This window comes from Coccinella septempunctata, chromosome 8 (genome assembly GCF_907165205.1).
Source record: "Coccinella septempunctata chromosome 8, icCocSept1.1, whole genome shotgun sequence".
Classification (NCBI taxonomy): Eukaryota; Metazoa; Arthropoda; class Insecta; order Coleoptera; family Coccinellidae; genus Coccinella; species Coccinella septempunctata.
In genome coordinates, this window is record NC_058196.1 from 22,009,921 (window position 1) to 22,035,591 (window position 25,671).

At 37.6% G+C, this 25,671-nt stretch overlaps 2 protein-coding genes across 2 annotated transcripts; one reads left to right on the plus strand and one right to left on the minus strand.

The window, feature by feature from the left end:
• Positions 1 to 424: 424 nt before the first annotated feature.
• Positions 425 to 1,746, plus strand: LOC123318643 (serine/threonine-protein phosphatase 6 catalytic subunit). Its single transcript, XM_044905317.1, has 4 exons — positions 425 to 1,079; positions 1,142 to 1,296; positions 1,355 to 1,467; positions 1,524 to 1,746. The coding sequence occupies exons 1-4, from the start codon at positions 627 to 629 to the stop codon at positions 1,712 to 1,714; spliced, it is 912 nt and encodes a 303-aa protein (XP_044761252.1). The 5' UTR covers positions 425 to 626; the 3' UTR covers positions 1,715 to 1,746.
• Positions 1,747 to 3,457: 1,711 nt separating this feature from the next.
• Positions 3,458 to 25,441, minus strand: LOC123318963 (bromodomain and WD repeat-containing protein 1). The gene is made up of 19 exons (XM_044905747.1): positions 25,207 to 25,441; positions 25,062 to 25,150; positions 24,880 to 24,939; positions 24,594 to 24,825; positions 24,272 to 24,432; positions 23,852 to 24,183; positions 22,908 to 23,225; positions 20,323 to 20,734; positions 17,551 to 17,776; positions 17,313 to 17,424; positions 16,906 to 17,034; positions 16,680 to 16,821; positions 13,332 to 13,856; positions 12,950 to 13,161; positions 10,675 to 10,835; positions 10,077 to 10,476; positions 9,767 to 10,017; positions 7,776 to 7,927; positions 3,458 to 4,851 (listed from the first exon to the last, which is right to left on the minus strand). The coding sequence occupies exons 1-19, from the start codon at positions 25,274 to 25,276 to the stop codon at positions 4,078 to 4,080; spliced, it is 4,758 nt and encodes a 1,585-aa protein (XP_044761682.1). The 5' UTR covers positions 25,277 to 25,441; the 3' UTR covers positions 3,458 to 4,077.
• Positions 25,442 to 25,671: the final 230 nt, after the last annotated feature.

The following is a 25,671-nucleotide window of genomic DNA, read 5'->3' on the forward strand; positions in this document are numbered from 1 at the left end:
TGGATACCAAAAAAAAAATTTTTACTCCCTCATATCATTTTCGTAAGTGTCACTACTGCGGCGAAATTTCTTCTCTTCGAAAGAATTGCACTAGTGAGGAAAAATGACAAGGTAGTAGCAAAAATCATGATCCCATCATGTGTAGAGTGTATTTCCGGCACGCGATTGCTCTGTACAGTTCACAACCGTTGTGAACCACTCCACCAAAAAGCCTTATAACAGGCAATAGACAGTTTTTCGTCCTTAGAACATAAATAATTAATCCCCCTTGCAAATACTGAAATTTGAAACGAGAAATAGATCTACGTCACTGGCCGCCATCGCCACTGTTGCCATCTTCAGGCAGATGCTGGAAGCTGGCTTCACATCACAGAAAACATCACGACGTAATGCATGTCAAATGTCAACAGTGTCAGCACCACTGTCATACTGTCAAATTACAAATTCAATCGAAATATGAATGTCAACCACTATTGTGCTGTTCAGTTTAATTTTGCTTGTCTAAAGTTTTTATAAAAATGCCTCTAGATTGAAAAAGGTGAAAATTTACTCTCTGAGTGTCCAGACTCCTGATCATTTACACATTTCGATTTTACTTTAACACCTATTGGTGAAGACATTCCAAAATGTCTGAGCTGGACAACTGGATTGAGATAGCCAAGCAATGTAAATATTTACCTGAAACGGATCTAAAGAAACTATGTGATATTGTCTGTAATATATTACACGAAGAATCAAATGTTCAGCCTGTACAAATGCCTGTTACTATATGTGGGGATATTCATGGGCAGTTTTATGATCTGGAAGAATTGTTTCGTTGTGGAGGCCAAGTTCCTGATACAAATTATGTGTTCTTAGGAGATTTTGTTGATCGCGGCTATTATAGCTTAGAAACATTCACGCGTTTGTTAACTTTGAAGGCTAAATATCCAAGTAGAATAACATTATTAAGAGGAAATCATGAAAGCAGGCAGATAACTCAAGTATATGGATTTTATGATGAGTGCCTTACAAAATATGGTAATACTAATGCTTGGAAATATTGCTGTATGGTATTTGATATGTTGACTGTTTCTGCTGTAAGTTGTCCCACAGCGTTACTAATAAAAAAGTTTTCATATACAATTAAAAATGTTTACAGTTAGTCGATGAGAAAATATTTTGTGTTCATGGAGGCTTGAGCCCAGATATAAAAACTATAGACCAGATCAGAGTATTAGACAGAAATTGTGAAATTCCACATAAAGGTGCATTCTGTGATTTAGTTTGGTCCGATCCTGAAGACATAGAAACTTGGTAAGTTGTGGTTTTTCATGTAAAGTAGAATTATTACTACGGTTGAAATCTATTCCAGGGCTACTAGTCCAAGAGGAGCAGGATATTTATTTGGTCCAATAGTAACTCATCAATTCATGGAAATCAATGATTTGAGTCTTATATGTCGAGCACATCAGTTAGTAAATGAAGGTAAATATTTTAACCAGTATTTCAGTGCTTGATTTCATCATTTGAATCCTTTTCAGGTTTTAAATATATGTTCGATCAAAAATTGGTAACCGTTTGGTCAGCCCCAAATTATTGTTATCGATGTGGTAACATAGCAAGTATTTTACAATTCCAATCTACAGACTCGATGGAAGCCAAGTTATTTTATGCTGTCCCAGATGGAGAAAGAGTGATACCAAGCAGAAACGTTACTCCATACTTTTTATAATTCATTTTATTGCAATAAATAGTCTATGTCAAGGCTTTTTTTTGACCATAAGTAATTTCTTTCCAAATTTCAAATCCCACCCAAGTTCACTGCCAAAGTTAATAACTTCAAAATATATTTCGAACAAAGCTAACTCAATGATGCAAATGTTAAGAATTAAAACATCGAGTGTAACATGTTATTAAAGCACACAAGCAAGCCCTTCTACTCTCCACTAGCTTGGGAGAAGAGATTTAGATATAATTTAATAAGAATCTGTAGATATCTTGCTCAATTGGAGTTATTTTATACAGAGTTATTATGGGTAGTTGCAAGCTGAATTAGTTTTAGTTATCGAAAATGAAATACAAATTGAGGGAAGAATATTCAATATTATCGCCAAAGAAATTGCAGTAACTCATTTATTATTCTGTTATAATACTATTTCGTTGACGACATAGAATATGTGAGTTTTGGCTGTTTTTTTATATGTTAGAAGTCCATATTCATCCCTGTATAGCAATATCTATGTTTAGAGCCTGCTTCCTAGTCGCTTTAGACAAAGAGTTTAGAGTTCAATGAGTTCTGTACATTAGTGTTCTATGGTTTTGTCACCATGAAATTTGATAAAAACCATTGAGGACTCACATTCATTAATCACAAGTGATTAATAAATGTTATAATGCATAATATGTACGAAGCTTTACGCCTTAGGCTCGATATCGACGAAACCAAAATCCTGGTGAGTTCGCCAGAAAGCCTTCAAACAGATATCAGCCTGAAGGATAAAACTCTAGAACAGGTGGAGCATTTCAAATACTTGGGAAGCTTCATAAATACTAGGGCTAACCTAGACACGGAAATACACAACCGTATCAATTCGGCATCACGGGCATTCTGGAAGCTAAAGGACGGAGTGTTTCAAAATCACGACCTCAATCTGAAGACCAAGACAGCTGTTTACAAAGCGGTGGTCCTCCCAACGCTTCTTCACGGAAGCGAATGCTGGACTCCCTACAGGCGACACATTAAACTTGAACAAACGCAACAACGTCATCTGAGACAAATAATGCACATCAGATGGTTCCACAGAGTTTAAAATGCAGAAGTCTTGCAGCGCGCGAGTTGTATAACAATTGAGACTCAAGTAACGAGGGCCCGACTCAGATGGAGCGGCCACATTCTGAGGATGCAAGACACAAGACTTCCCAAAATAGCTCTGTATGGCGAATTCACAGAGGGAGCTCGGAAACCAGTATAAGCGGTTTAAGGATATACTGCATCCATCCCCAATCATAACTGGGAACAAATAGCGTTAGGCAGATCACAGTGGAGGTATTTGTTCCACAGTTATAATGGAGACTCGAGAAGAATACAGCGGCGGCCAGATCTGGTTGGTGACTATCCATGCCCGGAGTGTGGAAGGATCTGTAGTACATGGTTGGGTCTCTTCAGTCACAGGAGGGCACGCAGCCGCAAATAGCCCTAAGAAATTATAAGTCTGAACACACCGATAGTTTTTTTTTGGGTATTTTTTAGATTTATTCCCGGTAACGGGATACAGCAATGAATGAATGCTCAAGGAAACGCATAGATTATGATCACTTTATGCTCGGGTTGTGGATAAATGGTTTAGAATTTTATGGTGGTTTTTTCGTGGATACGATGATGAAGGTTCATCAAGCCCGTTTGTAGCGATTTTCGGCCGTTAAAGTGAAGTGACTGTAACAGCTGTCTCAATAATTAAGGAAACAAAGAAACACCTATAGAAAAATTACTTTATTTTTGGCTTAAACTTATCTACATGTTCTAAAATGGCAGTTTTAGCAACAAAGTCTTCAATTGTTTCGGGGGACGTGAAAAAATAGAGAATTTCCATAAAAAAATCCTCATTTGAAGAAATATTTACAATTATTTACGAATGATACAGGATATGTAAAATTCCACAATATTTGTCGTCGTTGTTAATCAATTGAGTAAATTTCAATAAGTGCTTACGGTCGAAAGCAGTTCTTATTCGTTTATTTCAGAATTACTTCGCAAATACTGAAAATATAAGATTTCCGGCCAGTTTTCACGTTTTTTTTTTGGCAGTGTTAATACACGCATCAAAAAAATTGGTGGAACACGACGTAACCCCTCGCAAAATAAATAAAACCGAGGTTACTCGATCGATTGGTCGACGTTTTCACTACGAAACTGCCTAAATAAATAATGGAATACTATAATACACGTAACAATAAGATCAGTTTAAAAATACTCAACAACAAATTCTCGATTACCCTTTTCGACCTATGTACAAATTATAAAATCAACCTATTTCAATTCGGAACGGAACCGGAATCGAACCAAGGAAATTCTCTACTCCTTCGATAAAACGAACACTATTTCTTCATGAGAGCTTGCGCCCTAGGCGTCAACTTCCTGATCCTCCCTCTACTGCTGATCGTCGTCAAGAACCTCGCTTCTTCTCCGTTGCTCTTCTGTCTCTTCCTCCTGTCGTCCTCCTCCTCGCTTTCCGACGCCGACACGTACTTAAGTGGTTTTTTACGGTTCAGCCGCTGGCTCCTGTTCAGGTTGAGCACCGCGGCCGCCTCACTGTCCGAACTGTTCAAATCCGCGTACTTCGGCGCTTTAACCGTCCTCTTTGGCCTCCTGCAATACGTCGATATCGGTTCGTCGTCACTGTCCGAACTGTCGTTATCCGTCAATCTCGACGTGACGGAATCATTGCTGCTCGTCTCGGGCGGCTTGGATGAGTTCGCGGCGACCTTGAAACTTTCGTCCGAGTCGGTGAACTGGGTCCGCGCGTGCGTCTTGCACTTTTTGCCGCGCGACGAACGCGTCCGCGACGATTTCGACGCCAGGTTCGAGGCCACGTGATTCAGCGGCATGGAATCGTCGCTGTCTTCGTCGTCGTCGTCGCTGGTCTCGTCGTTGGACGAGGTGGACATGGAGTCCTCGTCGTCCAGCCTCAGCGGGTCCCTCGGCGCTCTGGAGGACCTCCAGGCGGGTTGCGAATCGTCGGTGGATCTCGAACTCTCGCTCGGCGCCTCGTTCAGGTATCCCTGTTTCCGCCTGACTTGGTTGCACTTCTCCAGGACCTTCTTGTGGTACTCGTCGAAGGCGGATGACAGACGGGCGGTCATTAAGTAGATCTGGGGAAGGTAGAAGGTGGTTAATAGACTTATGCTAGTCGGAAAAATCATAAAATCCCTTGGGTTTTATAGAACAATATACACGAAAAACCTAATCACTTAGGTTAGAATCAGGCACAAAACCGAAAATCTTTTTGATATCGATAGAAAGGGTCCGAAGGTTTAAACTTATAACTTATGACAAAATCCTTTGTTACGTCTAACATTCCATCCACAGTGGATCACATGGTATAGCCTTCATACAGGCATACAGGTGTTACATTCGAAATCGTGAAGTTGCTGCTTCTTTCTAAGCATTGAACGCTAAAAGACCTGGAATGGCCTCTTGGGCAAGAAGATATAGCAAGGGAGACGTAATAAGAGATCGGAAATACTCGGGACTTGCCTTCATCCACGTCACTCTAGCACATTGAGCGCGCATTGGCGTACCTCACATAAATTAGGTGGTGCTGTGCAATAAATTTGGAAAATTTTATTCTTCTCCAGCAAGTCTTTTGACTGCATCACTTCCTGTGACTTATTAATCAGATAAACAACGTTTTCGCACAAAAGTTGAAGGTATTTCAACTTATACTCTTGAAACAGATAATTGATTTTCACAAAAATGAGTTTTTAAACCACGACACATGTTTCGCTATCACAATAGCATCCTCAGATGGGTGAAGGTCAACTAAAATATTTGGTAGCTTCACCCACCTGAAGATGCCTACAGCGACTATATACCCCCACAGTGGCGACAACGGGTCATTAAACTGTCAAAAATCCGTCATGTTTTGTCAAGAACGTAGACACATAATCATAGAAATAATAATATAAGTTAGAAATTCTATGCAAATACAGTCAAAACCAGTTATAACGACATTGAAGGGACTGCGAAATATGGACGCTATATCCGGTAGTCGTTATAAGCTGTATTTCTTTATTTGAATGAACATTTATTTATATTTTCTATAGGCTCCATTTTCCGAATAAAAGAACAAAAGTCAAAACGAATATTTATTTTGAAAAACAAACAATGTACATACATAATTATTTTTCAAAATAATTGGTAATTTTGGTTTGTTTATTTTTTAGCTTAGTCTCGAAAGCATTTTGAAGTTTCATTTCCTTTAACAGTCCTTGATTAACATCAGAATTGGACTGGTTATTGAAAGCAATAAATAATAACTGTTGCAGGATCGGACCACTTATTGGCACGTTGTTGGTCCTTTGGTGTTTAAACCACGTTAATAACGCGTCCTCTATAACTTTATGTTCAGATTCCCTCGATCGTTTAAGTTTCAGTGAACTGTTTTCAAATAAGGCTTTTATTTTATCCTTATTCTTCCAAATCGTTGATATTGTAGAGTGTGAGACGCCACATTCCTTAGCAATATTCCTATTCTGCTCACAAAATTTTCTAATCTCCATATAATGTGTGATTTTTCGTCAATATTAAAAGCTTTTTTTTTGCGACATCTCGCGTCTTATAAACCTTAGGTCAAAATCAATTCAACGAAATTTACGATGGCTCTCGTGATGCGCACTAAATCAGTCCGATCTTGTCGCAAAACATCAACTGACCTGCATAGAGCAGTAGAGCATGCGTGGTGTGGAATGTGGAGGTGGAGTGAAGTGGTACCTATTATTCATTAGAATAAGGTTCAAAATGATGCTTGGATTCAATAAGAAAGTATGATGGTTAGTCGTTATAGACGATGAATTTCGAGGAATTCTGATGACTCTCCGTCGCTTTAACCGATATGTCGCTTTATCTGATGTCGTTATAAACGGTATATTTCATAAGTAGGTATTTATAGAGGGATTAGGTCGGGATCCTTGCATAAAGAAGTTATAACCGATTCGTCGTTGTAAACGGTGTCGTTATATTCGGTTTTGACTGTACCAGTCATTTTGACGTCCGACAAAACATGGCGGATCAACCAATAGAAAATGAGCCACTGTGGGGGGTATATAGTCATTGTAAAAATGCTATTGTGATAGCGAAACACGTGTGGTTCAAAAACTCATTTTTGTGAAAATCATATAATAAGTTCAATGATGGGTTTTCATCAGTATGGGACACATCAATCCAAAATTTATCTTCTTTGTAACTTTACCCATTGTCGTTATTACTAACCAATGGCGTCGCACCCGACAAATCCACAAGATAAGCTTTGCGGCTGTTCCCAGGCGTCTTTAGATGATTAAAGGAAGGCTGATAGGCACCTTGCATTTCCACTGAGAACGCGAAAAAGACTATGATGTAGTGTTGAATAGACTTGATTCTTAGAAAAGGGGAAAATTAGAATTCATTTTATGAGCTCCATACATGAGGACTAAGTATAGGCATTCTTATTAACGATTCCCCCTTGAAATTATAGGAAAAGACCACCAAATTTTTTTTATTGTCTTCTTCCTGCCATAGAATGTGCTTAATATCATTTTTGTCAGTTTTTTGGTTCCCAAGAAAAAATTCTTTCTCAGGTGCCATTTTTAGGGGCTTGACTATTAATTTACACAGTATAATATAGTTTTATTCCTTCAAATCAGTAGGATTTTGTATCTCGAAAACGAAATTTTGTACATCCAAACGTAGCGCTTGGAAGTTACTGTGATGTGACATTTCTCAACTCGAAAAAATTAGAATTGAGACACACCAAACTTTAGGTGAGTAGAGTTACCTTTCATGGAGTTGACGAGGATTTACTGCAGTCCGTCACCGGAAATTTTGCGCCAGGTCACGATCACCGAACAGTTATTTTGTTAAAAAGTACGAACGACAAAGCCCTAATGCATTAGGTCCAAAACATGGTGGCTACAAGAAACTATAGGTCTGTAAGGAATACAAAGAGCCCTTCCTCACCTACCTGTCCCCAACACAGCTCGAGCTAAATATCACCAATAATAGAAGACAAAAAACTTTCCTATCCTAATTCACTCACCTTGGATTTCGGATTTGTATTGTAAGTTTTCGAGTTCGAGAATATAAGCTTCATGTCGTCGCTGAAATCGTAGGGAGTCTCGTAGTCGTCATTCTCGAGTTTTTCGCGCACCTTGCTCAGATCCATCGGATGTTCGATTATGACGTAATAATCTGAAAACAAGAGAAACAAGAATGTATCAACAATCAACAATATCAGGCGAAGGCAGTAAGAAAAACAGTTATGTATTTCGAATTCTGCTGCATGTGCGTTCTTTCACTTCGTTTACCTGAAGACCTAATAATTAATATCAATCCAAAAAAAATTCGACGGAGCAGTTTTTGTTGCCAGAGTAAACTGAGGATATTAGTTGTCTTTCTGGACTGTTCAATGCCAGGGGGTATATTTCAATCTCTGAAAAGACTGAGATCTAGTTGGGTCCAGGATGAAATTTAATGGGGGAATCTACAAAACCTAGCGACTGTGATTGAGAAAAATAATGAGAAGAGGTTGGTTGAATGAGGGAGGTTTGAGGAATAAAATAAAATAAAAAAACTGATAAGATTGGAGATCAAAGACTAGTGTTGAATTTTTTCGTCGTCGTTTTTTCATCGTTTTGACTTTGAGCAGCTTTATCCCATTTTTACGATTGTTGGAGGGTTCGAAGAAGAAGAAGATTGTGATGCCCATTGTTAAAAAATTTGTGAATAATTCAGACCAATGAATTTTGGTGAGATTTTGAAATAATATTCTATTTTTTTTTACACTTGTGTTCCGAGTCTTTTTTTGTCAGTTGGTACCGAAATATGCCATTCCATAAAATCGTGTAACGAATGGCCGTATGCACCGTTTGACTGAACGAAGCTTAAGCTCTAAAACGACGTTGAAGCATAGAATCTCTATGGAAAAAAAGGATGTTTAAGGAATTAATCTCGTTTAATGAAACAGTGCATATGGCCATTACTAAATAATGTGAAATATTTGGCAATCCTATTTTCATTACCACATAAAAATCGAACAGGTCAATATCCTAAACGAAACCACATGGTTGAGTCAGACATCAGAGGATAAGATTTTTCGATTCCGTATAGGTGGTATTTGGTGAAACGCTTTATTTTGACTAGTTCTACCTTATGTTAAAACCTTAACCTTTAAATACACCTTGTATATAATAATATATAATTATACAGGGTGTATTTGAAGGTGAGGGTTTTTTTTCAACAGACTGTAGAACTGGTCAAAATGAAGCGTTTCACCAAAAATCACCTGTACAAAACTTTCAAAATGACAAAGTTGAAAAAACAATTGAAAATGATTACTGAAATAGATCCTAATACGACCCAAGACCGATTATATGAAATGACTATATGAAAATTCGTCTAAATTATCGGTGATTTTTTTCACAATGGGCATCACAATCTTCTTGTTCGAGCATTCCAACAATCGTCGTAAAAATGGGATGAAATGGGAAAACATCATAGCAATATTTCAACATAACTAACTAAGCACTTTCAAGGAACTGCCTCGATTTTCTACATTTTTTTTCACCCTAAATTGCACGATACAACAATTATGATTCTCTTAAACGTGAACTGATGTATCTAATCCGATGAACTTGGTACGGAAGCATTCATTGTCCAGCCGTATGTTTATGTTTTGTTTCGTTTTTCCGAAGCCGGAGTCACCTTCCACAGTCCCGTACTTTAAATTCAATGAAATTTTGTCGAATTTCTAGGGGTTATATCTCAGCCGCCTTGGATATTTTATATATTATATAGTTAATTTTTGGTGAAACGATTTATTTTGATGAGTTCTACCTTTTGTCAAAAAAAAAGCCTTACCTTTGAAAACACCCTGCATATTTTTTGTAGCCCTGATGATGTTTCAATAAAAATTCGCAACTTTGGCAAATTTAACACTGGTTTTTGTTAATTTTTTGCTGTTTCACCGGTCCTCAAGCCGAGATTACCTATTGCTGATCAATTACAAGATTAAAAAACCAATTTCTTTACCTGGATATCTGAACTTATTGACAGGTTGTTTGAAAGGCAGGGAATCTGGAGAATCCCAAATTTGATTAATAAAGGCAAGAGCATCCGCCTTCCACTCTACGTTGTTCACTGCTCCCCTCGTTCTAGCCCTTGACGGCCTACCGCTAGAAGTAGACGGCAGATTGAGAACGTCCACTTCGTTATCGGAAGAGATGTAAGACTCGACCATCGATCTATACATCTCCGATACATCCACGATCATGTGACATTGCCTGAAAAACGTTCCAATTGAACAGACACTCGCTTCATCGGCAATTTGAAATCGACTTACTTCACCACTTTGAGGCAGAGATCCGTCAGTATCCTCGCATTTTTGACGATGACCGTATGCTTCTCATTGAACTTCTCGGCGTTGGACGCCAAGTACCTTATGTCGAATTGAGCTGCGGTGATTCTTCGGTAGAAGTTGTACTCGAATCTGGATCTTATGGTGGATAAATCGATGGGATACTCGATGATGAAGGAGTAGGAGGGGTAAATGTTGAGGTCCACGGGCGCCAGGAAGGGTTCGGCGATGGCGAGTTCCATTATCCTCGATAAACCCTCCAATATGTTCTGGTTGGCTAGAGTTACGTCTGTGTTGTTCCAATCCTCGGGTGTGGATTTATACAATATGGCCTTCAGCTCTTCTTCCAGCACCGGAACGGCCTCCGAGGGGTGATTTGGAATCCCTGAAAATTTTCGTTTGACAGATATCCTAACCTAACCTAACGATTAATGGTAAATGGCCGTATACAACGTTTCTTTAAAAGGAGATTAAGCTCTTAAACGATGTTTAAGCATGCAAAAAAGACATTTAAAGAATTAATCTCGTTTAATGAGACTGTGAATAAGGCCATAAGTCGATAACTGCCTTTTATTTTACTTACTGTTTTCGTCTACAGGTTCCAAATCCCAGGGACTCATCCTTTCCGTCTCACCGTTGTCCCATTTTATTTCGTAACATAAAAATGGAGAATCTGGCTGTTCTTCCAAGGAGGACGATATTATTTCCCCTATCCACCATTCATCGTATATCATACAACGAAATCTGCCAAAAAACACTGATTTTAAACTTTCTGCGTAAAACGCATGAACAGCTGGTCAAAAATGAAGGATATTGGTGATTGAAGATGAACAGTTTCTAATTTTTTTCAATTACGCAAACTTATAACGATTCCCTATATTATAGAAATATATCCTGGTTGATCGTGAACTACAGTTGGGGAGCCTTATACTTACTCTGTAGAGTACCTCTACCAAAAATTAGACCTGTATATAGGAGGAATTGTCTAAGATAGCCTGTCAGAATAGTAAAAAAAAGATCATTGTATATGTATACTCGAGCGTGTCAGATTAAGATATATGTGGTTATTTTCAACTAACTATATATTCTCTTAATCTGACAATTTAAGCGTGAAGAAAATATGTGGGTGGGCGCCAATCTTGCAAAAAAAAGTGTACATTCTCGAGCGCGGTGGCTTTTTTCTTATATGATTCAAGAATAATGAAAAAAATAATCCGATAGTTTCAGCAAGTCGAAACAATAAAAATTGGCCATAAAGGTCACAAAAATGAGTTTTTGTGAATTATCTCCTCTCCTGGGCTTCAGATTGTTTTCGCATTCATTATAAAAGTTTTAGGGCATAGCATTTTCTACAAATTTTGTCCGAAGCAATTTTTTCTACGTTTGAAAGTTTTTGAGATATATGGCGATGAATGTACATTAGACTGGGTTTCTATATTGACCTTGGCCTTTCGCATGTGTGGCTAAGCTCCTCGCCCTTATCGCCCTCTAACTAGAAAACGGTTAAGAGTGTGTGGAATTGATTTCGCCAAAAGTTGTATAGAATTTTATTATCTACAACTTTCATAATGAATACAGAAACGATTAGAGGTACAGGAAGTGAGATATTTAAAAAAAATGCCTTGTTATAATTTCCAAACTGTCAGATTAAAGAAAGCCTTCCTGATTAGTGTCAGAATAATGGGTCAACACGTCTACAACACCGAGATTAACCATCTGTATGAAAATCTGACACGCTCGAGGATGAACAAGTAACGATTTTTTTTGCATTTTCAAAAAACCGCAGTGACCTTGCGTCACGTCCGAATTGTCAGTCCCTTGAAAAGTAGCTTCCTTTGGGTCCAATTAACATATCCTGTGAAAATCTGATACGCTCGAAATTTTTTTTTAACATTTTCAACTCTTTTGTACGGCCAGCCCCACCACTCAAACTGTCAGATTAACATGAATTTATCATCAGAGACACATAGGGCATATACAGTATCTTAATCTGAATGGATTGATTATGTACATCTGACGATTTTTTTTTACATCTTTGAGAATATGCAGACACTTTTCCCATCGCTGAAAGTGCATGCATCATAGAACCTTGTTTTCTTTCTACCATCTAATCTTCAAAATCCAATCCTCAATTTGGGTTAACACGGCATATGCAAGTTTAAACTGAATAATTATGAGTTTCATTCATGAATTTTTTAAATGCACCGCGGAAACTATTCAAAATCATTCTTCAACTATGAGGTTTTAAAATTTAAATCCCTTCGTTTCTAGTTTACGATTTGGCAACAGCGCCTACTAGAAAATAAAAAAACAATGGCTTGTTTATAAAATAACAGCTGTTGATTCATAGCCATCATGAGGCGCGTACTCACTGGCGAGCCTCAACTGCATCTGGCCATAAAAATCCCATAAAATTTTACGACCTTCCTCGTTCGTGGCTTACTTCATAGACAACCATCTTTGTCTATCTCATCAAGAGAGTGTATTTGTTGACCTTTATTATCAACGCATATTTCAGTCGATGTTGCCAACTTGTGCGATAGAAACGAAGAGCTTTAAATTTTGAATACCCATTTTTATTTTTCATTTTCAAGTACTTAAAATATTTTTTTTGGGAAACGGTTGAAATGATTATTTCAAAATGTGACGTTTCAAAGATATCATAAAAAATACATAATTTTCGTCAGAAGGAGTATTCCTTATTCTTCCAGCGGTTCCGTCATCTCCCGGAGAACAAAACACTAATCGACATGGATTTAAATAAATGCGCAATTCTTTCCTAATACTATTCGTTCTCCAACCACCGACCCAAACAATCTCAACCCTAAACCGACAGAAAAAATTCAAGAACAACTCACTTATCTCCAACCGACCAATTTCTGGACACCGCAATATCGTAGGACTGTTTGAGAACGAAAAAATCTAAAACGTCAGGTACATCGTGGTATTTAACAGTCATATATCTCCCGGACACCTTCCCGTCGGCGTCCAACAGCGCCAGCTTCAAGCAGCAAACTCTCGGCGGTTTGATCTCGTACCTTATACCGACTATTTTCACAAATTCGTACTCCTGAAACATAAAACCCACTAGTTAAGATCATCTGAAAGCAATTTCAAAACAATTCCATGATAAAATGTCAATGGTCATAGAGTATGTATGACATTGACAGTGACATTATATCAAAATGTCAATGGCCATAGAGTATGGGTGACATTGACAGGATTATTGTTTACATTTACCTTCAAAGGCATCTTATTCCAAGGCAAATCCTTGACGTTAATCGGGTAAATTTCTTTGGTTACAACGGCATCGACGTACAACTGATGCCCGTACACAAAATAGACCAGCACGTCCCCCATCTGCGGAAAATACGGGGATTTCCTCGGTTTCGTCTCCGACAACCACTCGCTAGGCTTATATTTCTCAGGCACCTCGTGCGGCTTTGAAACTTTGTTCGATTTTTTGGCAGGCGCTGGCGGTGGAGTCGCCGAACTTTCTGCGGCCGCCCTGGAGGTCGACGGTTCGTCCGGTCTAGGGGGTGCCGCCCTCTTCCTCTCCGTCTGAGGCCTCTGGACCTCCTCCTCCTCGTCGTCCTCCGATTCCTCGGTGAACCTGTGAGTGACCTGCCGCCTCTTGGAACGTTTCGGCGGCTCCAGATGGACACCCTCATCCAGAACCCAATCGGAATATTCGGAAGAGTCTTCGTAGTCCAAGTCGTCTTCTTCCTCTGATGTCTCTGGATGATAGGTGATAACTGGGATAACCTGTGAACGATTGTCTGGATTCAAAATATCCCGTTCGTTTTTTCAGTGAATTACGGTGTTTTTTTGGATACTGTCCAACTCTATGATCATTTGTTGCGAATAATCACAGAATTGTCAATATAAATGAAAATGCAGCCATATTTTGCGTCGTTATCATCACGAAAAAACCGCTGAACCGGTTTTATTCTTTTAAACCTTTCTTTTACCTCGTACAAGTTTCTTAGGGAAGAAAAATTCGGCAAATTTGCCAGGGTCACTGGGGAAATCAAGATAAATGAAGTTCACTATGACAAATGTATGTAGGGTAGTGCATATGGTACGATTGAATTGAATCGCGCTGCATTTGACTACAATGCAGCAATGGGGAATGCTCCCCAATTTGGGTTATCACTGCGTATGCAAGTTTAAACTGAATAAGTATGAGTTTAATTCATGATTTTTTCAAATTCACCGCGGAACCTATTCGAAATCCTCCTTCAAATATGGGTTTCAAAATTTAAATCGCTTTGTGCGGAGTTTGAGATTTGGCAATAGCGCATACAAGACAATGAAAAGAACAATGTCCGATCAGCTTGTTTATAAAATAACAGCTGTTGATCTACAGGCTACAGGCGCGTGCTTACTGGCGAGCTTCAACTGCAACCGGCCATAAAAATCCCATAAAATTTTACGACCTTCCTCGTTCGTGGCAGACTTCATAGACAACCTTTGTCTATCTCATCAAGATAGTGCATTTGTTGTCCTTTATTATCAAGGCATATTTCAGTCGATGTTGCCAGCTTGTGCAATTATAACGAAACGCTTTAAACTTTAAATACCTACCCATTTTTATTTTTCATTTTTAAAAGTGCTTAAAATAATTTTTTTTTTTGAAACGGTTGAAATGGTTATTTCAAAATGTGACGTTTTAAAGATATTTCATAAAAAATACATTATTTTCGTCAGAAGGAGTATTCCCTATTGAATTTAGAGCTCTTACGGTTAGTACTTATTGGACCAATGGAGGTTGTTTGTTCATATTGTAGACCTTTAAACTTCTGAAATTTTTTTCGCAAGAATTTATGCTTATTTTTCGGACGGTCAATTGTATGTATGTAGCCTATTTCCGTGTTGACAAATCCACAACATTTTTTTTTTTTTTTAATTAGTGTTTTTGGCTCATCTTTCGATATCAGCCATCTGATTAGACATTAACAATATTAGGGTTATACATACATAGGATTTAAACCACAACATTTGTTTACGTAACAGACAACCAGACAGAAAATGTTATAAAAGAGGTCGATACTCACTTCAGATGAAAAACGTATATAATTTTATACAGAGTGTATTTGAAGGTGAGGCTTTTTCCAGCAGAAGGTAGAAGTGGTTTAAAATAAAGCGTTCCACCAAAAATCTTTTATACAAAACTTTTAAAAGTAGAAAAAAATTGAGAATGATAACTGAAATAGATCCTAATACGACCCTAGATCATTTCTTATCTGAATTATGGCAAAGTAATGGGAGAAAGCCTATCTAGTCATGAATGAATCAATCAATGATTTCGTTTAGGATAATGGCCCCTAAATTGAAATTAAGGATTGCCGAATTTTTCTCATTATTTTCTCTTTCTCAACTTGGAAAGATTTTATGAAAGGGCTCATTTCGATACCAACTGACAGAAAATTTATTATTATTTATTTTACAATGGTCATCGCAATTTTTCCCTTGTTCGAACCCTCCAACAGTCGTCGTAAAAATGGGGTAAAAAGGGGAAACAATAATAGCACTTTCAATAAACTGTCCCAATTTTCCACACTGATTTCACCCAAAATTGCACGATACTACCATTTTTTCAAGTGGAACTAATACAATACCCATCGTCAAGCCATATGTTTATGTTTTGTTTTGTTTCGTTTTTCTTATGCCGGAGTCACCTCTTCCACAGTCCCGCACTTGAATGAATGAATGAAATTTAGTCAAAATTTTAGGGGTTGTAGCTCAACCATCTTGAATAATTTATACAGACAATTTTCGATAAAATGACTGACTTTGATGACTTCCACCTTTTTACAAAAAAAAAGCCTCACCGTTGAAAACATCCTGTATAAATATATGCACTCAATCTCCTATTTAAGTTGCAATCACTAAATTTTTCCTCACTATGGCAGGATAAAGTCTTTGGGGTCAGCTAGTGATCAACATAAAGTAAAAGGTTGATTTTATGTGTTCAAACGTAAAACCCTAAAATATTTTTAGGCTTCAGAACAGCCTACCACATTCTTATTTCAAATGGCACACCCCATTTCATCTTTGCAGCGTTAGATGGCTGATTTGATGACAAGTTCAATAGTAATGCCATACCTTGGGAGAAAACTCAACAGTTTATGAGTAATTTAGATTCTTATAAAAAATGGAAATACATACCACTTTTTTGAATACTCTTTGAAAAAAAAAAACTTCACCATTTTCAATTTTGCCAATATATTGTTTTATAACACTATTTGCTGTTGAAATTAGTCAAATCTCAATATTTTTAATTTACAACCTATATTTTTTAATATATCATTCGATTCTACGAAAAAAAGAGGAAGTTTACCTGAATAAAACCTATAGGTACCTTGATAAAAACTTTCAAAGTTATCAAGGAAAAACTCGAACCACGGAAAAACGGAAACCACAGAAACAAACTTCGTCTACCTGAAAATGCTACTGTGACAGCGAAACACGTGTCGCTCATGTAAGAGAAAATAAAGTAATTCAGTTTTTAGTTATGAAATAGCTTCACGTTTTTCGTGTAGAAATTGAATGGAAAATCATTAGGTGATGAATGGTTCAACTTACCCGCGTTTTCTTTATAATTCTCTTGGTGTTCTTAACTTCGTTCGTTTTAGCTGCGCTATTGTGGAGAGAAGTATTGATCATGTGCGGCCTAGAGCACAGCTGTTTATGATACTCGTCTACTTCCGCTTGCGAAATATTCTCACTGAAATTATGAAAAACTTATAAATTATACTTTCACCAACTTTATCAATTTAGGACCATCACTCCAGAATAAACTCCTACTTACATATCTCTTTGAGCCTTCAGTAGGACCGACCGTTTCAGTGGTGGGATCAGACATACATCCCTCCAATTTTTACAACTTTCACGTTGCCACTCCCCACTGCTCTGACGAAGACCTTCGCCATCTCTACTTCTGGATAAAACATGAACAGTCAGTGAATTTCATGCCTTCACGATATAATGTTAAAAAGACAACAAAACGTACAAAATTACACATCGCTAGATTAAAAATTGCGTGACCAAAAAAAATTTTATTGAAAAATTTGAATAATTCGAAAACCACTCTTCCAATTCCCGATAAAAATCACGGATTCTGAGTGTAAGGGTAGGATAACAAGGACCTATGAGCTACGCAGGAGCTGGCACTTGCTAACAAGATTAAAAGTATAATTAATTTCGAAGTAGACTCACCTTCTATTATTATTTCTGACGTGAAGAGCCCTACCATTATCTACAGTATGAGCGAATACTCTACCCGGTGCTGATACGTCCTCTGGTATAGCTTGAAGGACTTCTTGACCACCTGAAAAAAAAACAAGAATGAAATCGCTTTATAAACACCACACAACTCGAATCGAAGAGATAATATTGGTGATTTACCTAGAGAAGGATCATCTAAAATTTCACCAATTCAAGCACAGTAACTCACCTTCTACTGACAGAACGATATTGGGGACTAGCTGTTCGCTATCACAGTTTTCCCTGCCAGGCACCAACTTCTGTAAATTTGGCGGATAAGGGTTGCCGTCAATGTCAACCAAGAAAGGTGGTGGCATCAGATGCGGAGCTACTTGAGTCTGTTCGTCCAGAACATTCTGATCGGAATCTCTAATTAACGGACGATAGTCTGTGTGGAAGAAGAGTTCTGTTGGTAGCTGAAAGAGAAAGAGAAAATATATTACGGGGAAATATATTAGAATTAGAAATTATAAAACATCCGAATCCCCTGAATACGCCCCCGCCGCTGCTTGAAAATATCGCGACAGCTCTCGGCGTTGCGAGAATCTTCTCTAACAGGGGCGTATCGATATAAAAGATACGTAAGGCGGATTACAGGGCAGATAGTCTTCTGACTAGAGTCGAGTGAACAGTAAATTCCGCAGAGTTGCGAAGTGCAAAGTAGTGACTGTGTAAATAAATTAGTACAGTAGTTGTGTAAATAAATCAGACGTTAAGAAAGAAGACAATTTCATGAACCCAGAAAAAGTTACATTGGTGTCAGGTGTTGTGTTAATTTAACTGTGGAACATTCTGAATGCCGATAACGAGATCGCAGCAAGCAGAGAAAATGGAGCAGGCGAGTATGGAATTTTTCAAGCAAGCCTTTGAACAATTGAGCTTGAAAATGGCGAAAACACTAAAAAAAATGGAGGAAAATACTAAGGAACTGAAAAATAAAATGGTGGAAAACACTAAAAAAATGGAGGACGTTCATCTTAAATTTCTTTTATTGTATTTCTAAACTTTCGGTCATACTTTAGACTTCAGAACTTCTTCTGGGAAATAAAACATAGAGAAAATTTAAGACCAACGTTGTCGGACTACCCAATATCCCCCTCCATTGAATGGTGGCATACTCAAGATTGCACCAAAAGTTATTAATCAAATGAGTGGATATTAGTAAACGTACTGTAGTATTGAATAATGTATTGATTATTGATTGACTAAATCAGCTCATAACGCAGTCTTCGTCGACTACACCACAATGTACGTGAAGATTACGGGCTGAAGATATCCGTACACATAAATAATTGAATAAAAGTTTTACAGGCTATTTCAAAGACAATATCAACGCTTTATAATGAAGTGATGACGCATTGAGGCAATGAATACAATAATAAGAATTAAATTCTGATGCATACCACCCCACGATATGATATCAACAAGTGTTACGATCTGAATCGAACTAGCCAACGTTCTCCATTTAGTTGTCGTGACGATGGCAAATTAGTTAGTCCAATTCAGATCGTAACACTTGTTGATATTCATATCGTCGGGTGGTATGCATCTTAATTTAATTCCTAATAGCAACGCAGGTAAATTTTACCTGGTTTATCAGAAAAATTACTTACGAGGATGTATTGATATCTAGTTAGCCTAGACTAGTTCCATACATAAAAAAATTATTCATTACCATTAAAACGAACAATAACTCATTAGAAGTGTCAGTGTGAACAAGTGTGAAGTTTGATGTCAAAAAAGTAAACCAGAGTTAGGCAATAAATTGAAAGAAAGAAGTCCACCGAAATTGTGAAAATCGAAAAATTGGAGTATCGAGATTGTCGAGTCAATGTCCTTCGTATGCGGCCGTGAAAAATTGAACTGCAAGCTTCAAAAGAGGTAAATTTTCCATTGAAGATGATGACCGATCGGGAAGGCCAGTTTCTGTGTCAGTCCCCGAAAATATCGATGCAGTTCATGACATGATTTTATCAGAACGTCGAATTGGGCTAAAACGGATATCTGAAGCACTGAATATTTCATACGAACGCGTTCATCATATAGTTCACGTCAATTTGGACATGAGAAAAATTGCTGCAGAATGGATCCCCAAATGTTTGAATGTTGACCAAAAGCGTGCAAGGGTAGAAGCATCGCGTTCGGTCTGTGCTCGATTTGAAAACGATGTAGACATCTTTAACCGAATTGTTACTATGGATGAGACTTGCGTACATTTCTACGATCCAGAAACAAAGCAACAATCGATAGAATGGCGACACTCTGGTTCTCCAAGACCTAAGAAGTTTCGTGCCCAAAAATCTGCTGGAAAAGTTCTTGCTTCAGTTTTTTGGGATTGCCATGGAGTAATCATGATTGATTTTTTGGATAAGGGCAGAACAATAACCGGAGATTACTATTCGACATTACTGACCACTCTGCGGGAAAAAATTAAAGAGAAGAGACGCGGAAAGCTATCCAAACGTGTTCTGTTTTTGCAGGACAACGCCCCTGCACACAAATCTCATGTTGCAATGCAAAAAAATTCGTGATTTAGGATTTGAATTACTAGAACACCCCCCTTATTCACCAGATTTGGGTCCATCCGACTATCATCTCTTTCCTCAACTGAAAAAAAGTTTAAAAGGACGTAAATTTCATTCCAACGAGGAGGTAATGAAAGCTGTGGAGGTCTGGTTTGCAAAGCAAGAAGAAACATTTTTTTGGAAAGGTCTAGAGACGTTGCAGGTTCGCTGTAATAAGTGTATCCAATTAAGAGGAGAATATATTGAGTAATGAAATATTTTGACATTGAAATTTTGTTTGGTTCTATAGTTGGCTAAGAATTTTTCAATATATCTTCGTATTTAGCTGAAAAGAATTGATGGTTCTGTAGCTTTACAGCATATGGGTAAAAACCGCCCCTGTTCCCTCAAGCGATAACCTTGCTGAAATGAAAATACTCATACAGATAGCTACTTACCTTTTGCAAGGTCTTACTGCCAGGTCCGAATCCGAAGGTGATCAAGCGACCATGAGAGTCGGATAGAGCAATCATCGTGCCGTCTGGGGACCACTTGCCGTCATAAATAGCGCCCACGCCCTGACCCTCTATCGAGTTTATGAACCTGGTGATGATTTCCCCCTTGAATATGTCCCAGATGAACACCTGACCGTCGTGGCCGGCCGACATCATGATGCCCCTGTCGTAGGGGTGGCATTCCAGCACGAAGAAGTCGTCCGTGTGGCCGGTCAGCACCCTCTGCAGCTGACCGTTGTGGGCGTTCCACACCTTGAGGGTGTGGTCGCTGACGGCAGTCACGAAGAGCTCGTCGGTTATGTCCCATGCCACCATTGTCACCTTCAGCTTCTTTGCGTCTTCTACCGGAAGCGATCTGAGGGAGATATTCGAATTTTGAAGGCATTAATGGAAATCGCATACAGGGTTAGTGAAAACGCGCGAAAAATCCAGAAACTGGGGATACTATACGTGATTATACTGTGTGTCAAATTGAAAGGGTACCACCCTTAATATCTCGGCCCCAACTTTGGTTCATAGGGGAACATTTTGTACGAACTCGAAAAAAAGCGATAAGAGGTAATTATTGCCTTTTTTCTGATTTAACATGGGGGCCGAGATAAAGGTGGTACCTTTTGAAATTGACACAATGTATGAGGATTAAACTGAAGAAGCCTTATGAAAAAATTGATGATTTTCGTTTCGCAAAAGCAACATGTTTTCTTTTCTATGAAAATTATGCTCAGGTAACAAGAAAAACTTAAGGAAAAGCCCGTTTTGCTTGGTAGATGCATTTATCATTCGTAACCATTTTAGAGATCACAGTTTTACTGGATTTTTTTCAGATTGCCGAGATGGCTTCTGTTGGTTTTTGTAATATCGACACCAAAGATTATAAGGTAGAAAGACAGGAAACGAAGAGACTAAATACAGTGACTCTTTCGAACACAGTGGCGACAATTGGAAATTTAGCAAGAATATGGCGGCTTAGAAGCACAGATTTCAATGATATGATCCCTAATTCGGAATGCGGATTGGCTCACGTCACGTCATGTGACCAAATCCGCCATAGTCTTGCTAAAACGATGAAAAACGAGACCACAATTGTCGCCACTGTGTTTGATAGAGTCACTGTACGACTGACTAAAGTGATGTGAGCGCCATCTGTGTTTCAAATGTGTTTTTACGGCCCTAAGACTGGTTATAATATTAATTCGAGGGACAAATGAAATTTTGTGGATGTCAGATGGCCATTTTGATCTAAGATGTCTAGACATCTTATTTCGATCAGAGGTTTTGAATGTTTTGATTCTCGTATCGCCTCTTGTTTATCAAGCTCGTTCTATATAGTTGCTGATTATTGAAATTTTTGTTTAATTTCTTGGCGAAAACCTCAAAAAATCGCTCGAAAATAATTGTATGGTGAAGAATTGTGGATCAAATAAAAAGAAAAATGGGAATGTAAGTATTAAAACTGGTAACATGTAACTCGGTCATTCATTGACTTTTATTTTCAGTGCTACGAAGTGGATAAAATTTTCAGGGCGTAAAGGCCTGCAAACACTACTGACTACACCATGTGCAATGAACGTATTACTGCAAGTCGATTGAAAACTGTTCATCCACGTCAATTAATGTATGCAGGAAGCATACCTTGCAAGAAGGGCCAATTTAGGAGAAATTATGATCTTAATAGGTCCATTCGAAGATTCTCAATTGCTACTTCTTCAATATACATATTCAGAAATGAAAAGGTTCTATCGATTTCGTTTTGGGTATCGAGGAACTGTCAAATTGTTGTTTGGAAAGTCAAAGTTCTATGAAACCTGCTGAGAGTGTTTCGTTCATTCATTAATCAATTCGTATATTGTGTCATGAAGAGACCATATCATAAAGAAATTATAAAGAAACTCTACTGACGGGCTAATATACAGGTCTTGTATACCTCAGTGAAGTTTTTTTTTTAGTTGAGGTTCTGAAAATTTTGTAAATAATATGTAAGTAACTGAAATGTGTATGCTATGATGATATATTGAATATTTGTTTATATTAATTTCTGATATAAATTGTACAAATTCAACTAAGTTTATTAATTCAAAACAATGTATTGAACAGAAATAACACCTTTGACTTATAGCAGATCACCATATTCTTTTGTGTCCTAGTCCTAGTTCCGAAAAATGTTCAGATGAAAACTAACATTCTGATCACAATACAAAACCATACTTTTGTTGCTCAGGATGTTTGTTTTATGGTCTCAACAAAGTCGATATTGAAATTCAAAACAAGGAATAGTATTCGAATTTCGCGCCCCTCTATTATAAAACAGAAAGCTGTTGCTAAACAGGTTTTCTGTATTGACAGTTTGTTTTCAGCGCCATCTCATTGTCAAATGTGTTTTCACTGACCAAAATGTAGTCGGTTTTTAGTACTAGAGATATGAGGGCGTTTCCTATCTTTCTACTCTATAATCTTTGATCGACACATTTCTGCCAAAATATCGTAAACCACAAGGCAGGTCATTGAGAACAGCTGGTTCAAGTACTAACCCGTCCAATCTCGTACTCATGTGTATAAAAATGTGCTTCCACTGCTGATCTTCGAAGTACCACACGATAGCGCTGCCATCTTTACTTCCGGAAATGAAGCGTATACCCGAATGAGCCCACTCGATAGAGTCGACCCTGTCGGTGTGTTGTTCGCTCTCCAATATCCTCTGGGGACCCTCGTCCCCTTTCATGTAGTAGACCCTGACGTTGTGGTCCACGGAACCGGTGGCCAAAAACGAGCCCCCAGGACTGAAGGCAGCCGATATCATTTTGGCACCACCCGGACGCATTTTTTCTTGATACATTGTAGGACTAGTCCTGAAAAAGATTTAAGAATGTAACACCTGCATCTTCCTAGAAAGGAAGATTTTTAGGCACAATATGGCAACATCGGATTTCCAATTTTCAAAACAATGGTTTCTGACCATTCAAAATAGATGCCAACACATTAATGAACAAATTATCACTTCCCGAGGCTCTGAAAATCCATTTTCATTTTTAGGTTAGCACCATAGAGAAATGATACATTTCAGTAGTGCAAACTACTACACAGAGAGTTAAAAACCTTGCAAATACTTGAAAACAATGATTTCTGACAGTTAGAACCATTCAAATCCAGGCTGAGATATGAATAAAGAATATATCACTCTTCTAGGGTGTGAAAATCCAATTCACCGTAGTTTAGGTTACAACCATAAAGGAATGACACAGTTTAGTAGTGCAACCCACAGATTATATCCTTGCAAATGCTTGATGGTTTCGGTAAGTTTGAAATGATTCAAGAACTACAGGTTAAGATAAAAATGAAAGACAGCACTTTTAAGGGAGCGATCATTTAAGCCACTTTAATTTAGATTAGCACCATAGAAGAATATCACATTTTAGCGATACATAGATTCAGATTTGTACTTTCCTAGAAAAAGAAAGGATCCAAAAATACTTACTTGAAAGTGATTTTGCCATTAGGCTCATGGAAATATGTCCAAAAGGCAACAGCACCGTCCGAACTGGTACTGACCAAATATCTCAGATTCCAACAGCTGGACTGACAAAAATTGACTGTAGTTATCATTGCTGTGTGACCCGTCAAAACAGCTACTGGTGCCCCAGTTTGTAAGCTCCACACCCTCAATATATGATCCAAGGAACCTGCAGCTAAAAGGGTGTTTTCCACGTTAACCGAAATGTCAGAAATTTCATATTGAGCCCCCCTGAAGGTTTTGAGTAGTCGTCCGGTGATGGCACACCAGAGTTTCACCAATAGATCGTCTGCGCCCTGAAATTTTTTTAATTTAACAGTATATACAAATATCTTGGTTTAAACCATGAAACCATAAAAATAAAACATCCAGGTAATATCTTACCGTTAAAATATATTTTCCAGTAGAATCAAAAACTAAACAATAAACTGCTGACAGATGTCCCAATGTTCTTCTTTGTACTTGTAGAGCTGTATACATTTTTGGCATTATAAATTTACTTCTAGGTATTGCACCAATTATTTCTCTCCCTCTAAGAATATTTACTGAAAGAAAGGTCTTTGCTAAAGTGTGTTCAATATACAATAATTTGAAAATGCATAATTCAATTTTGAAGAGTTAATTTCTTCTAATCCAATTTCTATTAATTTAAGGCACAAGGGATAGATTTTAAGATTAAATTTGAGTATCTATAATCATTACAAACCTATATTAGATTTCATATTTTTATCCCTCACAGGTATACCATGATGTCTGGTTATTATAGTGGATAATTGTTTGAAATTATGATCACTGTCACTGAGCTTTCTTGGCTTGAACTTAAGCATAGACTTCACATTTTTACTTGCGAGAGAAGAAGCGTTTTTGCTTGAAGTATTTGCTATGTGACTGCATATTTTGAGCAAATAATCGGGCCTAATGAAAGGAAATTGATGTTCCTGAAACAATACATCATCAGTAAAGAAAAAACTCCTGACCGAAGAGTATTTTACCATATCTTCAAAGGATCTGTTATGTTCATTTCCCATCCAGTCAAGTCTTTTCTGATAAATCTGAAAATTGAAAAGTGCATAATAGTGGTTGATTTCAGATGGTGAAATCTAAACATTCATTACAATAATAATGTCAATTACTGTATCAATTCCCATTGTGAAATGAACGTCTCAATACTTACATTATGTTCTTCAAGTTCCTTCATGAGGACTTGGGTGGTTTTTTGTAAAGGACCATTTGACAACCATTTTTGTATCAAAAAGTAGAGCTCTGGAAATCGATAAAATTTTTATTTCTTGATAACATTCAATTCTAATCACAATTACCTGCTGTATTGACAGAAATCAAAGGTTTCTCCTCTTCAGATTGTGAACCAATATCTTTACCAGGATTCATTTCGTTAGGTTAGTTTAGTGAAAGTTTAGCATTACTAAGACACATTCATTTGCATCTTAAAAAGGCGAATAAATAATAACATTTGTTTATTTCAAAAGGATAATGGTAAAAATCAACTCAGAATTACAACTGAATTAAAAACATTCAATTTGTGGTTATGTTGAAAACATTGTTGACAGTTTCACAGAGTTTGAATTTATTTTCTTTATCTTGGCAAAAGACAAATATTCTCTATGAAAAGATTTACAAAAAACCACATAAAATTTTCAAGTTTAATATTCATAAGCATTCTTTCACTTATCATATATCTAGTAATTTTTGCTCTCGGATAAAATTTATGTTCTTCACGTTTTTAAATTGAGTTATTTGCTGCCGTCACAAAGTTCTCAAAATTC